The sequence below is a fragment of the Dermacentor silvarum genome, chromosome 8 (genome assembly GCF_013339745.2).
Source record: "Dermacentor silvarum isolate Dsil-2018 chromosome 8, BIME_Dsil_1.4, whole genome shotgun sequence".
Lineage (NCBI taxonomy): Eukaryota > Metazoa > Arthropoda > Arachnida > Ixodida > Ixodidae > Dermacentor > Dermacentor silvarum.
In genome coordinates this window covers 138062924-138076676 of record NC_051161.1, presented here as the reverse complement: position 1 = coordinate 138076676, position 13753 = coordinate 138062924, and the positions used below count along the sequence as shown (strand labels likewise).

General features: G+C 47.3%; 1 protein-coding gene across 1 annotated transcript in view; it reads right to left on the bottom strand.

The window, feature by feature from the left end:
• Positions 1 to 5152: 5152 nt before the first annotated feature.
• The window catches only part of LOC119462851 (uncharacterized), a 39013-nt gene continuing 30412 nt past the window's right edge, over positions 5153 to 13753 (bottom strand). Inside the window, exons 4-5 of the mRNA XM_049673110.1 lie at positions 11843 to 11926; positions 5153 to 5314 (exon numbers count right to left, since the gene is read on the bottom strand). Of these exons, the coding sequence (XP_049529067.1) occupies positions 5193 to 5314; positions 11843 to 11926 (206 nt within the window). The 3' untranslated portion in view covers positions 5153 to 5192. The remainder of the gene's footprint in view (positions 5315 to 11842; positions 11927 to 13753) is intronic.

Below are 13753 nucleotides of genomic sequence, written 5' to 3'. Positions count from 1 at the left end.
CCACGATCAGAAGAGACCAACACTGCCCTGTGCCTAAAAGAACGTCCCTAAAACTCAGTTATTCCAAAGTATCCTCAGAGGAATGAATAATAATGAATGCAACTTACCCAACGTGCCTCGAAAAATAAAAGCTCTACTGTCAAACAATACACGACTTGTCAAGAACTCGCGTAAAAGCGTCGCTCATCAACTGGCGCACCTTGCACATGACCTTCTAAACTATATGCAGTTGATCAGCGCAGAAGCAACAGCGGCCGCCGTTCTCGAAAACATAATTCTGTTACGCGGAAACTCACACACAAACCCATCTTACTTGCGATGAGTCACTGCTTGAAGCCTCTGCTTTTTCTCTGTCCTTCACGGCCCGCGGGATCGGCCCACCGCTGTTCTCTGTCGACGTCACGCCACTAAGAAATTCCGGGATCATAGCCATAAACAGCTGCGCTGTAAATTGAAATGGAGCTGGGCAGGCAATGTAATGCGTATGGCAGATAACCGGTGGACCATTAAAATTACAGAATGGAAGCACAGTCGAGGACGCAGAAAGTTAGGTGGGGGGATGACATGAGGTAATTTGTAAGCTCAAGTTGAAATCAGTCAGCGCAAGTCTCTCGCGTTTCACACTTAAAGGCGAAGCTTAAGCGCTCTCCCAAGTTTTTGACCTCCTTCGGTGAATGCTGATGTTTTCCATGTGTAGTATGCCACTACAGAATGAGGCTTCGGCTTCTTGCTGGCTACAGCCGTATCTTCTAAAAGGCATATTTCGCCCAAAAATTTGCGCCGCAGCTGTCTGTTCCGCCAAGCCGATCGATCACAACGGTTCCCTAAACAACAAGCACCGCTACATTGTTGAACAGAGTAGAGCCTGCACCACTGAATAGAGAATAAATATTGGTCCGTGCCTTTTTGTGTTTGGCAAACAGCTTAAAGCCTCAATTAGCTTTACCCAAAGTTACCAGCGCTTAAATTCAACCGGTTAAGAATGCCTTTTGAGAAGCAGTTTAAAAAATTCGGGGCAACTTCACACTATTGGTGCGAAGACTGGGCAAACGTCGAAGCTGGCGACTCCACCTAGCTTTATCTCGGTTCATCTCAGTCTTTGCGAGGTTACGCATCGAGACTGGGCCACATTTTGCGCAAGATCACCCCGGAATCATGGACAGCCCAAGGAGCAACGAACACACGTCAATTAAGGTATTTGGACAAAGCTTTTGCTCGGTTTCGCGGGCTCGTAACTCCGGATCTTCTGCGAATTGCCGACGTTTCGCCAACGCTTCGGCGGCGCGATACTCAGGATCGGAGCGAAGTCGTCTCACTCGCTCGCGAGTAGCGGCGCGGCGGCATTCAGGCCGCGCTCCCTCTTTTTCGGGAGTGACGCTCTTCTTCGGCCGCCCTGCCCCATCATCCCGACGATGTGCTCGGCGCGGAGACGGCGGGGTTTTCGTCGCCGCAGCACCGACGCGGAGCTATATATCCCGAGAGTCGACGCAGTCACGTCACGGCTTAGCTCCGCCTCTGCGCAACCGCGGCAACTACTCCGCACGTCGCTTAAACAGCTTCGCTAGTTCACAGGGGTATGTGCCATTGCGCTTGGACCCTTTCTGCACAACCTCCAGGATTGGACCACATTTCGGGCGTACACCACTGGACTCCCTCCAGCTTAAACAGCTTCGTTGGCAGAATCGACACTGCAGTTGTGTACTCCTCGTGCTACTGCCGAACTTCCGTAGGAGCAGCAGGGTCGTAGTGGCGAAGAATCGGTGGTGAGGTCAACAAGTGGCGCATCTGCTCAAATGTCGCATCACATTCAGGTGACCACTCTGATATGCCGTTACTGGCGGAAAGTAAACTTGTCAAGGGCTCCATGATGGATGCGAAGTTGCGTACGAAGCGACGAAAATAGGAACATAAACCAATAAAACTTCTGAGGGTTTTGATAGACGTGGGCGTAGGGAAGTCTGCAACGGCGCGGAGCTTACCTGGGTCCGGGAGGACGCCGTCCTTGGAGACTACGTGACCCAAGATGGTTAACTTGCTTGCAGCAAAACGGCACTTTTTGAGGTTGACCTGTAGGCCGGCAGAGGCGAGACAGGTCAGAATGTCATGCAGGCGAGCGAGGTGTGTCGGGAAATCGGTTGAGAAGACGACGATGTCGTCGAGGTAACATAGACATGTCTTCCACTTCTGTCCGCGAAGGATGGTATCGATCATACGCTGAAAAGTAGCAGGCGCGTTGCACTGTCCGAAGGGCATGACGTTAAACTCGCAGAGGCCATCGGGTGTAACGAATGCGGTTTTCGGACGGTCAGGTTCGGCCATTAGAACTTGCCAGTACCCGGAGCGCAGATCCAAGGAAGTGAAATATTCTGCGCATTGCAAGCAGTCGAGAGCGTCATCGATTCTAGGCAGTGAATAAACGTCTTTTCTTGTTATCTTGTTTAGGCGTCTGTAGTCGACACAAAAACAAATGGAGCCATCTTTTTTCCTTACCAATACGACAGGTGAAGACCAAGGACTTTGAGAGAGATGGATGACTTCACGTTTGAGCATGTCGTCCAATTGCGCCGTGATGACTCGTCGCTCTTTGGCCGATACAGGATACGGGCGCTGTCGCAAGGGGGAGTGGGAACCGGTGTCGATGGTGTGAGAAACACCGGCGGCACGGCCCAATGACGTCTGATGGCAGTCGAAAGAAGAAAGAAACTTGTTAAGGAGAGCGAGAAGTTGGCGGCGATGAGATGGGGAAAGAGCAGGGTCGATGGCGTTGACAAAACACACTGAAGACGATGAGTCTGACACAGAAGCGATGGCGTCAACGTAACAACGATGGCAGTCGGTAGGAACATCGAGATCGTCAACGTAGTCGACCGCCTGCAAGTATCCTATAGAGGGTCTCTCCTAGGGTCTTGTAATGAAGCAAAGGCCGCCCCTGTGTATGTGCCAACTGAAGAGGAAGACGAAGTATCGTGCCGTGATCGCGAGTGATCCCCGTGCTACAAAAAGCCCTTGCAGTGCCTACCTTTACGTAGCGTTCTTGCAACGTTATCGACGACAAAAAACCTCGTCGCATTTGGTGGAGGTTGCTGAGATCCTTCGCCTCGTCCTGGAGCTCCGCACTCGAACCCTGCCAACACCAACACTGTCGCCCGGCACTATGCCTGATCCAGCCACTTCGTTGCCTGCACCACCGGCTGCCACTGTCGTCTGCGCCGGCGTCCCTCTTCATCGCGACCCACCCATTTTCAGTGGGACCGCCGAACACGACGTGGAAGACTGGCTCTCATCGTACGAACGTGTAAGTGCCCATAACAAATGGGACGACCAGTCTAAGCTCTCCTACGTGTCTTTCTACCCCGTACCTACAGGGAACCCGATAGTAAAAAAAATGTACAGGTAAACAATAGACAACGAAAGTGAACGACAATTAGGCAGTTTTAATGAGACAAGCACGTGACTTTATTTATTTATTTATTTATTTATTTATTTATTTATTTATTTATTTATTTATTTATTTATTTATTTGAATTACCCTCAGGGCCAGTGGCATTAGAGAAGGGTGTGCAACATACGAAAAACAACACACGATACAGCTCTGTTCTGTTAATACAATGTTAGCTGAAAAGATGAGATACAAACGGGAAACATCAAGAATACAAGCAATTGACCGAGAACAAACATAATTACATGCTTGGTTAGTTACATTGCAATACACTGGTGTTTAAAGCATTATGAAACTGGGAATAGTGAACAGTGGACGTTACTGATCCTGGAAGGTAGTTCCAGTCCTGTCAGGTGCGGGGTACAAATGATTGTTAACATTTTTCTTTAAGCACGACATTATTTTCACCTTTTTTTGCGTGACCGAAACTGATGGAAATGTGTGATGGAGGCAGAATAAGGTCTTTGTGAAGGGCGGAACTCTAGTACATTTTGTGGAAGAGACGTAGGCGAGAAAACATGCGGCGACAGGCGAGTGACGGAAGCTGTAAGGACTCTTTCGTTAAAGTGATACTGGCAGTACGACTGTAGTTTCCGAGACTAAAGCGGACAGAGTTATTTTGGACTAGCTCGAGGGCAGAGGTTAATATATCGGTGCTGGGGTCCGAGATGGAAGTGGCATATTCGAGTTTATTTCTGACTAAAGTTTTGTAAATGAGGAGTTTTAAAGAAAGAGGAACTGATCAAAAGTTGCGTCGGAGGTAACCTAATGAGCTGTTAGCATTGCTAATTATTTTGCTAATATGAAGAGACCAAGTAAGAGAGGATGTGGATACCTAGGTAGCAATAGGACGTTACGAATTCGAGAGCGGGGGTATCGAGCAATTAGGAAGTGTGGCAAGAAGTTGTGCGGGAGACACGTAATACCTTACATTTCCTTGTGTTGAGTTCCATCAGCCAGACTTTACACCAGGTATATATACAGTTGATATCGTTTTGAAGGATCGCAACATCATTTTGGTCAATAATTGATCGGAAGACTACACAATCATCGGCGAATAAGTGAATGTTAGAGGTCACGCATTGGGGCAAATCAATAATAAAGATGAGAAACCGGGGGGGGGGGGGGGGAGGGTACGAAACCTTGGGGGCACGCCAGAAGCAACTGGCCTCAACGGAGAATTGAAAGTGCTAGCAGACACGAAATGTGAGCGTCCTGATAGAAAATGTTCGATCCATGAGAGAATTGCCTATCAATGTTCAATTTGCTTAATTTAAGGAGAGATAAACTGTGGCAAACATTTTCAAAAACCTTTTGCGAAATCTAGGGAAATACAGTAAGCTATAGAACGACGATCAATAATTGTATGTAGTTTGTCAAGGAAGCCAGCTGTATTTCGCAGGAAAGGTATCGGCGGAAACCATGTTGAGCCTTCGAAAGAAACGGGTTAGCATCAAGTAAATCAACAATGCTTGTGTAAAGGACATATTCAAGGATTTTACGTGCAATACTAGTTAATTAAATCGGGCGGTAGTTGAATGGTGAATTTTTAGTTCCTGGTTTATGAACTGGAACCACCTTTCCGACTTTCCAGTCGGGTGGCAATGTGGATTCATCAATTGATTGTTGGAATGTCTCGGATAGCATAATACTAGATTTTTTGTACTTTTTAAGAATATAACATTGATAAAGGATCAAGGATAAGGATTATATAGACCGTGCACAATGCCTTCATCCTGTTTATTCCCTTGTCTCATTTCTTGCATATTTGTGGGATATACAAAGGAACGGCGGGGCCACAGGCACAATTAAATTCATGTATGCACAGGTCGGGTACAGCGTCCTCGTATCCTCTTGCCACCCACATAATGCATTCTGAAAAAGAAAGTTATTACAGTAAACAGAAGATGATTACACCTGTGTAACACTCGCTGCAAACATGCATACACAGTATATAGTTCTGGCCACTATACTACGTATTCAAGAATTAGACTTTCGCTTCATATCTTCTTTTTTTACTAGGAATGGATCTATAACCAACCAGGCACGTTCTCATGAAATCAGTATGCGACACCAATAATTACTGGCCAAACATCTCTCTGACTAAGTTGCCGCGTTAGTGTCACAGGCACCATAAGAGGTGCATAGAACTCATTTAAATTTTTAAGTGCCGTCGGGCGAATTAAAACCTTCGTCAGTTATATTGCAAATGTCAAATTTCAGATGACAACTCATATTTTAAGCACATACTCTTTGTTTTACGAGCGCGAGAATGGGTGAGAAAAAAAATTCCTTAGTGGATATGTTCGTCCTACCAGCCCTAGGCGGGCAGCTACGAAATGAACCTCAGACCAATATCTCAGGCACCAAAAGAACTCCCTTCATTCCCAGCTCGGAAATATATTTAAAAGAAGCGAGAGAAGAAGGAACAGAGAGATAAAGAACAGACGCATTCGCAGAGGCGTCATCTGGCCCAGACTTGTTATCTGCAGCATTCCTTTCCCCTAGTAGCCGTAGCGTTCCATTCGCTTTCAGATTCTTGTGGCCCTGCGTAGCTCGGGTACAGGGCTTTCGGAAAGGTCGTCAGCTTCGTATTTCGGTGCCTCTCCTTTCATAAAAGGTGGCTCTTCTGCGGTTGGTACTTCTCTGCTTGCATATGTGTTCGGTGAACGTTTGTGCATCTGGTTGACATGGCGTCGAACGACGCCATCCTCAGTTTCCACTGTGACAAGACGGGCTCCACTCGTCGATTTTACCTTGCCGGGTTACCATTTGTCTCCTACGCCGTAGTTGCGCACGTAATGGCCCCTCCAGGGGCGAAGTACCAACTGGCAGAATCAACAGCTAGATTAGTCGGCATTTCGTGGCTCCTGGGAAGAAAACACATATCCACTCTAGTGCGCAGCCGGTAGCCTCGAAGCAGTTGGGACGGCGAAAACCCGGAAGCCTTTGGTGATTTTCTGTAGTTACAAAGAATTCTAGCCATAGCAGTTGCTAGCTCTACTCGAGGCATTCTCTTCAATCCACCCTTGATAGTTCTCACGGCGCGTTCTGCTAGTCCATTGCTTTGAGGGTAAGGCGGGGTACGAACATGCTCGATTTCATTTTTCTGTACAAATTGAGCAAAGTCTGACCCGGTAAACAGCGTCCCATTGTCCATAACTATGGTGCGGGGTAATCCAAAACGGCTGAACAAGGTTCGTATAGAATCTGCAGTAGCATCAGCTGTCGCGCGAGATACTGGAATGACTTCTATCCACTTGCTGTGTGCATCGACAATTATACCAACACCATCTTGTTTTCGGTAGGCCCTGCGTGATCTGCATGCAACGGTGACCACTTCTCCCGAGAAATCGGCCAACTGACGGGGTTCCGTGCAGGGGGCATAGGCAAAGCTTGCGCACAGCTTCCACAGTCTAAAACGATTCTACGAATGTCTTGATTTAAACCGGGCCACCAAAAACTAGCCCTCGCCCTTGTCTTCATTTTAGACGCACCCTGATGAGACTCATGCAACATCTTCAACAGTTTCTCAGGCGCCGCTCTTGGTATCACTACACGATGGCCCCAGAACAACAACCCCTTCTCCGCGGACAGCTCATGTCTCCTTTCCCAGTATTCCGCCATTTCTCTGCGGTCCCCTTCTACGACGGAGGGCCATATTTGAGTCATGTACCTGGATATCGCTTGAAAGACACTGTTGGCTGCTGTGATTGCGTGAAGTTCTTTGCAGGATACCGCTGGCTGGTCCCATTGGTCGATGACAAGCACCATTTCCGTCACATCTTCTATTTCTGCTCCCGGCTGTTGCAACGATTGACGCAAGCGGCTTAGAGCATCCGAGATCAACATCTGTTTGCCAAGCTTACAGGTGAGCGTGTATTTGTACGCCCCGAGGAAAAGCGCCCATTGCTGAATTCGGGCAGCTGCCATGACACAAGTTTGCACGGTCCGGTCTGAGAAGACCTAACAACGGACAGTGATCCGTTACAAGTCTGAACTCACGTCCCAAAAGGTAGTCGCGGATTGTCATTCCAAACACTAGCGCTAACGCTTCTCGCTCATTTTGGGAGTACTTTCACCTGAGGTGAGCGTTCGCGACCTGAAACCGATTCGCCTGTCTTCACCCCTTATCGGGTGAAAGAAGGTAGCGCCGACACCGTAAGCCGAAGCGTCGCATTCCAGCAGCAACTCCAGTTGAGGATCAAAGTACGTTAGCATGGGAGCCGAACACAAAGCAGTTTTGGCCTTTGTAAATGTCGCGTCTACATTTGCGCTCCAAGGGCGCTATAAAGTAAAATGATTCCAAACTGTCTTGATTCAAATTTCTGCAATCAGCCTCCACGATTGGTCAAAACATCTTCGGGCCTAAGAACCATCTTGAAATGCAGCGAAACAGGACGGCACAACAGAGAGGAAGACGAACACAGGCGCTACTGACAACTGATTTATTGAAGTCAGACCCACAGGTATATATGTCCGCAAGCTGCGCAGGCGCATCGTTACAACGTATATGGAAACCATCAAAAAAGAGGAAGTGATTACACCAGGCGCGAAAGGAATTTCATTTCTGCATTTTATAGTGTAATCGATGTATCACTTACACACTCTTGACCTGCTTTCCTGATAAAGAAAGCCTCTAACGTTTCACGAGCGGTTTTCTGCTTGCTTTTACCTAGGATTTTTACGCTATGGAAAAGTGGTTCACAAGTGGGACAGCCACTACAATGGTCAGCAAGATGCGTTTTCTCCTGATTAGCTAGATTTCTTGCATGCTCCCTGAGTCGGTCATTGATGCATCGCCCCGTCTGGCCGATGTATACTTTACCGCAGGATAGGGGGATCTCGTACACGACATTGTTGGCACACTTAACAGGACGTTTTTCATGGTTCTTTTTGCAGCCCACATTTTTGTCTGCACAAGTGGTGCGACGGCTTAGCTGAGCAATCTTCTTGGGAGCTGAAAAAACCAACGGCACGTTAAACCGAGTAGCCACTTTTTTCAGGCAATGTGTGACCTTGTGCATGTACGGAACAACTTCTGGCTTCTGGGAGCCCAGCACGGTTTCCGCGGCATTCTTGCAAGAACGGCGCTTCATTTTTTGAGGAGTGTTTCAGCAACTGACACGACGACCAACTCAGGGGAGCCGGCTGAAAAAAGCCTTCCCAATTGCAAGTCAAAACTAGCTTGCACATTCTTGCACATTATGAACACACGACTTCCGAAGCGCGGATTCCAAACACAGTGCTGCAATGCCTCTTTTAATTATCTTATAGTGAGCTGATTTGTATGGGAGGAGCTCTTTTTGGGCCCGCGGGGAATATGCCCAGCACACGTGGCTTTCGCTGAAATTCAGGCGTAAATCTAAAAACTGCAGCTCTCCTTCTTCTGGAAGCTCACATGTGAAAGTCAGCCCTTTGCCATGATTATTGAAATCATCGAGAACACACTTTTGCGCATGCGGATACGAGATGGAGCATTTCTTGTTAAAAGTATTAAGAAGTCGTCCATATAACGAAAAACTTTAAGGACAGCGTCATTGCTAGCATGAATATAGCATAGCGTCATTGCTAGCATTGCTAGCATAGCGCCTGTGTTCGTCTTCCTCTCTGTTGTGCCGTCCCGTTGCGCTGCATTTCAAGATGGTTCTTATGTCAAAATACCAACTAGCCCAACATTCAACTCTTTTAAAGTATATCTTCGGGCCACTCCCAACTTCGCCTGTCAGTCACGCGACGTCACGAAGACCGCGTTAGCTCCCCATCTGATATAACGTGTACACACTGATTATGCATGATTCAACCACACAAAAGAAAAATAATCGTTCCTGATTCGACGCCTTTTCACCATTAGCCCCCTGCTATTGGTCCAATGTTTTCTGGCTACGTCCACTTCGCCTGTCTGTCACGCGACGTCACAAAACCGCGAGAACTCACCACATTAAAGTGACGTGTACGCGAAAAAAATGCACTAATGTGCCGAACAAAACTGAAAATTTTTCTGAATAGCCACGGACTGCCCCGTTCCGAAAGGAATAGAAAATGGCTGCCCACCGATCGCTCAGGCCCTCGCTACTCGCCCCTGATGGTCAGCATGTATTTATTTGCGCATGATAAACCTTTTGGTGTGGAAGTAAAACGTTATCGGAGCCCTTTCGGCATGCATACGACATCGCTCTGCCAACTCTACCTTGCTGAAGATCCGTTTTAGCGGCATTTTTATCCTTCCGTTGCACGCCGCCGCGGTTTTCGACCACCCACTACAAGCTAAGTAAGGCGAAACGGACCAATCGGAGAAGCCGGCACAACCCTCTTCATGCGGTTATCTATTTTCACTGTGCTGACTCAGCCCCATCGAAACCCTCTCCACTAGAGCGTGCTCCTCGCCTCTTGTCAGCCAATTAGATAAGAAAAACAGCTGAGTGTAGACAATGTTATTGGTTTAGAAATCGAACATAGGTGACCTCCTATAAACGAGGAGAGTGTTCGATTGGGTTGTTCAGACAACGCTGCGGGTCACCGCCCGATTCTTGCGTTGGTTGTTACGTAAATTTGACGTCAGGAGTTTGGAATCAAAACAGTTAGGAATCATTTTACGTTATAGCGCCCCAGTCCTCGTGCAGCGTCGGAAGACGCTGCCCCTTCTCCCCTCGTAACGTTTCTATGTAGTTCCTGATGTAGATTTCGGCTTACGCGTGCTTATACAACTGATTCACGTGCAATACATGCACGCTACGTCGACAAGGGCATCACCGCGACGGCACGTCACCCTCGCTGACGCTCTCGGAAGCCTGTGTTATCCGCGCGTTCCTTGGGGGCGCATGCTCTCTCCTGTCTTCTAACTGCGCCTCGGTAAGGGCAAATCACAATGCGCCAAGCGCTTCAACGCGCTCGCTTGCTCTCGAGAAGTTCATAACTCGAAGAACCGCTCAGCGGCGTTCAATTGGACAGAAGTGCTTTCGCATTCACAACTCATAAGAAGTGCTTAGATGTCCTCGGATTTTTTACAGCCAAGCTGTTTTCCTCTAGCCCCCCTATGCATCACCTCACCTGCGTTCCCAGGGCGGGGGAGGGGAGGGGGGGGGGGGCTATCCTGCGCGTGGCTTACGTCCATATCACGGCGCGTGGACAGGAATGGTGACGGGCAAGGGAGCGCGGGGAACAGTGTGGCGACGGCGCTGCAGCAATGGAGACCGGTTAAGGAGAGGGGGAAAGAGTGTGGTGAACGCGCCTCTGCGCGAGGACTGCGCTTCTCTGGTTATAACGTCACGCGTGCAGGAGGTGCTGGCGCAGCTGGAGCAGCGGTTGCGGCAAATGCATGGGTCATGCGGTGACCGCGCCGACACTTGTGTCGGCGTAGTGTGGTGCCGTATGCAATAAAAATTATGATTTTTTAATGTATGCCGACCATGAATCTAGCTAAACAGCTTCGCTGGTAAGCCGTCCCCATATGAATGTTGCCGGAACACGAATTTTCCTGTGTGTTCTTTTTTTTTGCGAATATCTCTGAATTATAGGTGATCACGTGCGGTGTATTCGCGTAAGAAAATCTTTCGAGACGAGCTTGCCATAACATATCGAAGTTTGAGGTAGGAAGTAGCACCCAAGCGAAGTCGCAGTGCGTATCAAATGCATATTGTTAAATCGGTAGACTTAACCTAAGTCATTGCTTAAATAGAGTGCCCAGAAAGGACAGGGAGCAAAAGTTTAGTAAGCGAGAGGGGGAACATAATGAGAAGAGAAGGTTAACCGGAAATGCGTCTAGTTGGCTACCCTACAACCGGGAAGCGATAATAATGAAATTGGAGAGATCAAAAATTTACCATAACACTCGCGCAAAAGGTAATTGTCATTTGGTAGAGAACGATTGCATACGCCATTTTATCTACAGATGCTCGTTAGCGCATTCTTAACATTGTGCGCCGAAGCAGGGCACACTTTATTAACATTTTGTCTTCCATGAGAGGCCAGTTGCGCAATTTCAACAGTATTCTTTGTTGAATCCTACAATACCAATAATTCTTATATCTCGGCATGGTACTCTGCTACGCATGGTTTAATACTTTTACAGTTTCAAAATTTGTCTGTAAAGTTAACTTCCACTTCTTTGAAGCATTCCATTCTGACAGCATAGACTGCATTGCTCGAAGTTTTTCGTTGCTTGTTTTTTAGCAGACCTGCCGTTTGTTCATAGCATAGATTTTGCTAAAATATGCATCCCTTTTTGCCATGAGTTATTCAATCGTACAGTACTAATCAATTTATTTAATGCTCATCTTTACACTGTGTTGAGAACAACGTAATACAGTATCAGGTCTGAAGTGCGCCTTTTCCAAACTTTAACTTCACTTCTTCGAGGCATTGATTCCATCTGAGAAAAATAGTAGGACACAACATACTTACTTTCGTATTCGCCGTAATACTTGAAGATGGAGCATGTTTTGAAGTCACTGTACAGGCTTTTGGCTGTATATTGGTGATCTGTGTCTGGAAAGAAAAAGGTTATCTGTTCTGTAAAATGGGTTCACCGAGAAATTATTGATTTGGAAAAATGAACTAGATTCGTGGCAAATAAATTGAAACATAAAGCCTATACTAGAACTGCACTCGCCCAAATTAGTCGACCCTATTAACTATTAGCGCCCACACATTGACCCTGATATTTTAGTGGAAAAAAAAACGTTCATGGATTTTAACTGACAGAAACGTTGCTGCTGTTAGGTCGTATCTGGAAATATTGCTCTTCTTCATATCTGCACAGCTTTCTTTTTTGTGTGCGAATTCTCCGTGCACAATCATTTCTTGATTCATATTCTTCGTTACGTTCTTTTTGTGTTCCGGTCATTGGTAATGGATATACCCATCCAGTCAGCGAAATACGCCATGCTTTAAATATTGAAGAAAAGATAAATTTGTTGAATATGCTTAGAACAACTCTGGGGCTTTGTGCTATCTTGCACTAATATCTACGAACGCATTCATGGGTAGCTCAGCGAAGAAGCCAACAGCCTACCTTCAGGTGCCTTGCAAAGTTAAAACGACACAGATTTGGTTAAATATTTCGAAGAATGTAAGGGCCGAAATTAAAATTATGAAATCCGAAAGTGAAATATTCGGAGGTTTCTTTGTTGGTTGATGTTTGTAAATTGCACAATGATTTGAACAAAATTCTTAGAGCTTCCTTTATTTCAATTTAGCGTCACTCGTAAGGCATTAGGCTGAAGCGTACCATTCATTTGCAAATAATTGGTAGACTGCGAGCTTTCCATAATAATACCCGTATGGCACTCTCACTCTGTCTCTCTGTCCCTCTCTCTCTCTCTCTCTCTCTCTATAGATGCAGGTCTCTCGATGGCGTGAGGGGCTCCACGAGGTAATTGACGGAGGACGTTTGCTCCAGGACGCGGTAGGGTCCACGGTATTTTGCGACAAGTTTTGCGGAGTGGCCCGGTGCGGTAGCGGGTACCCGAAGCCAGAGTAGAGAGCCAGGGGGAAATATTGGTGCAGAACGGTCGGCAGATTAACGGGATTGCTGTTGCCACTGGTCCTCGGTGGAAAAAGAGCGGGCAAGCTGGCAGCATTCCTCAGTATGTCGAGCTGCTTCAGATGGCGGAGTACTTTCGAACGCATCAGGTTTATATGAGAAAATTGTATCGAACGTATTAGAAGGTTCTCGTCCATATAAAAGAAAGTATGTGGAAAATACAGTAGTTGCTCGGGCCGCAGTATTGTACGCATACGTCACGAAACGGAGAACTTAGTCCCAATTTGAATTATCAGAGGCGACGTACATTGATAGCATACCAACAAGGGTACGGTTGAAGTGCTCTGTCATGCCGTTAGTTTGTAGATGAAGCGCTGTACTTATGCGGTGGACGATTCAGCATTCGTCGAGTAGTGCCTTCAAAACATCCGAAAGAAAGGCTCAGCCTCTATCGCTCAGAAGTTCGCGAGGGGCACCGTGGCGCAGAACGAAATGGCGTAACAGAAACGATGCAACGTCGCGGGCGGTGGCAGTCGGCAGAGCGGCTGTTTCAGCATAACGGGTCAAGTGATCCACTGCAACAATAATCCAGTGGTTCCCTACTGGAGTGGATGGTAGCGGTCCGTATATGTCAATACAAACACGATGAAAGGGTCGACTAGGGCAGGGAAGGGGTTATGACGGGTAGGTTTGTCCGGGAGGCAATTATCGGCGTTGGCATTGAGCACAGGAGCGAATGAACGTTCACACGTAGTTATATGCTGCGGCAATAAAATCGGAGGCGTAGTCGAGCGTAGCTATTGGAGAGGCCGGCATGCGAGCACTGTGGG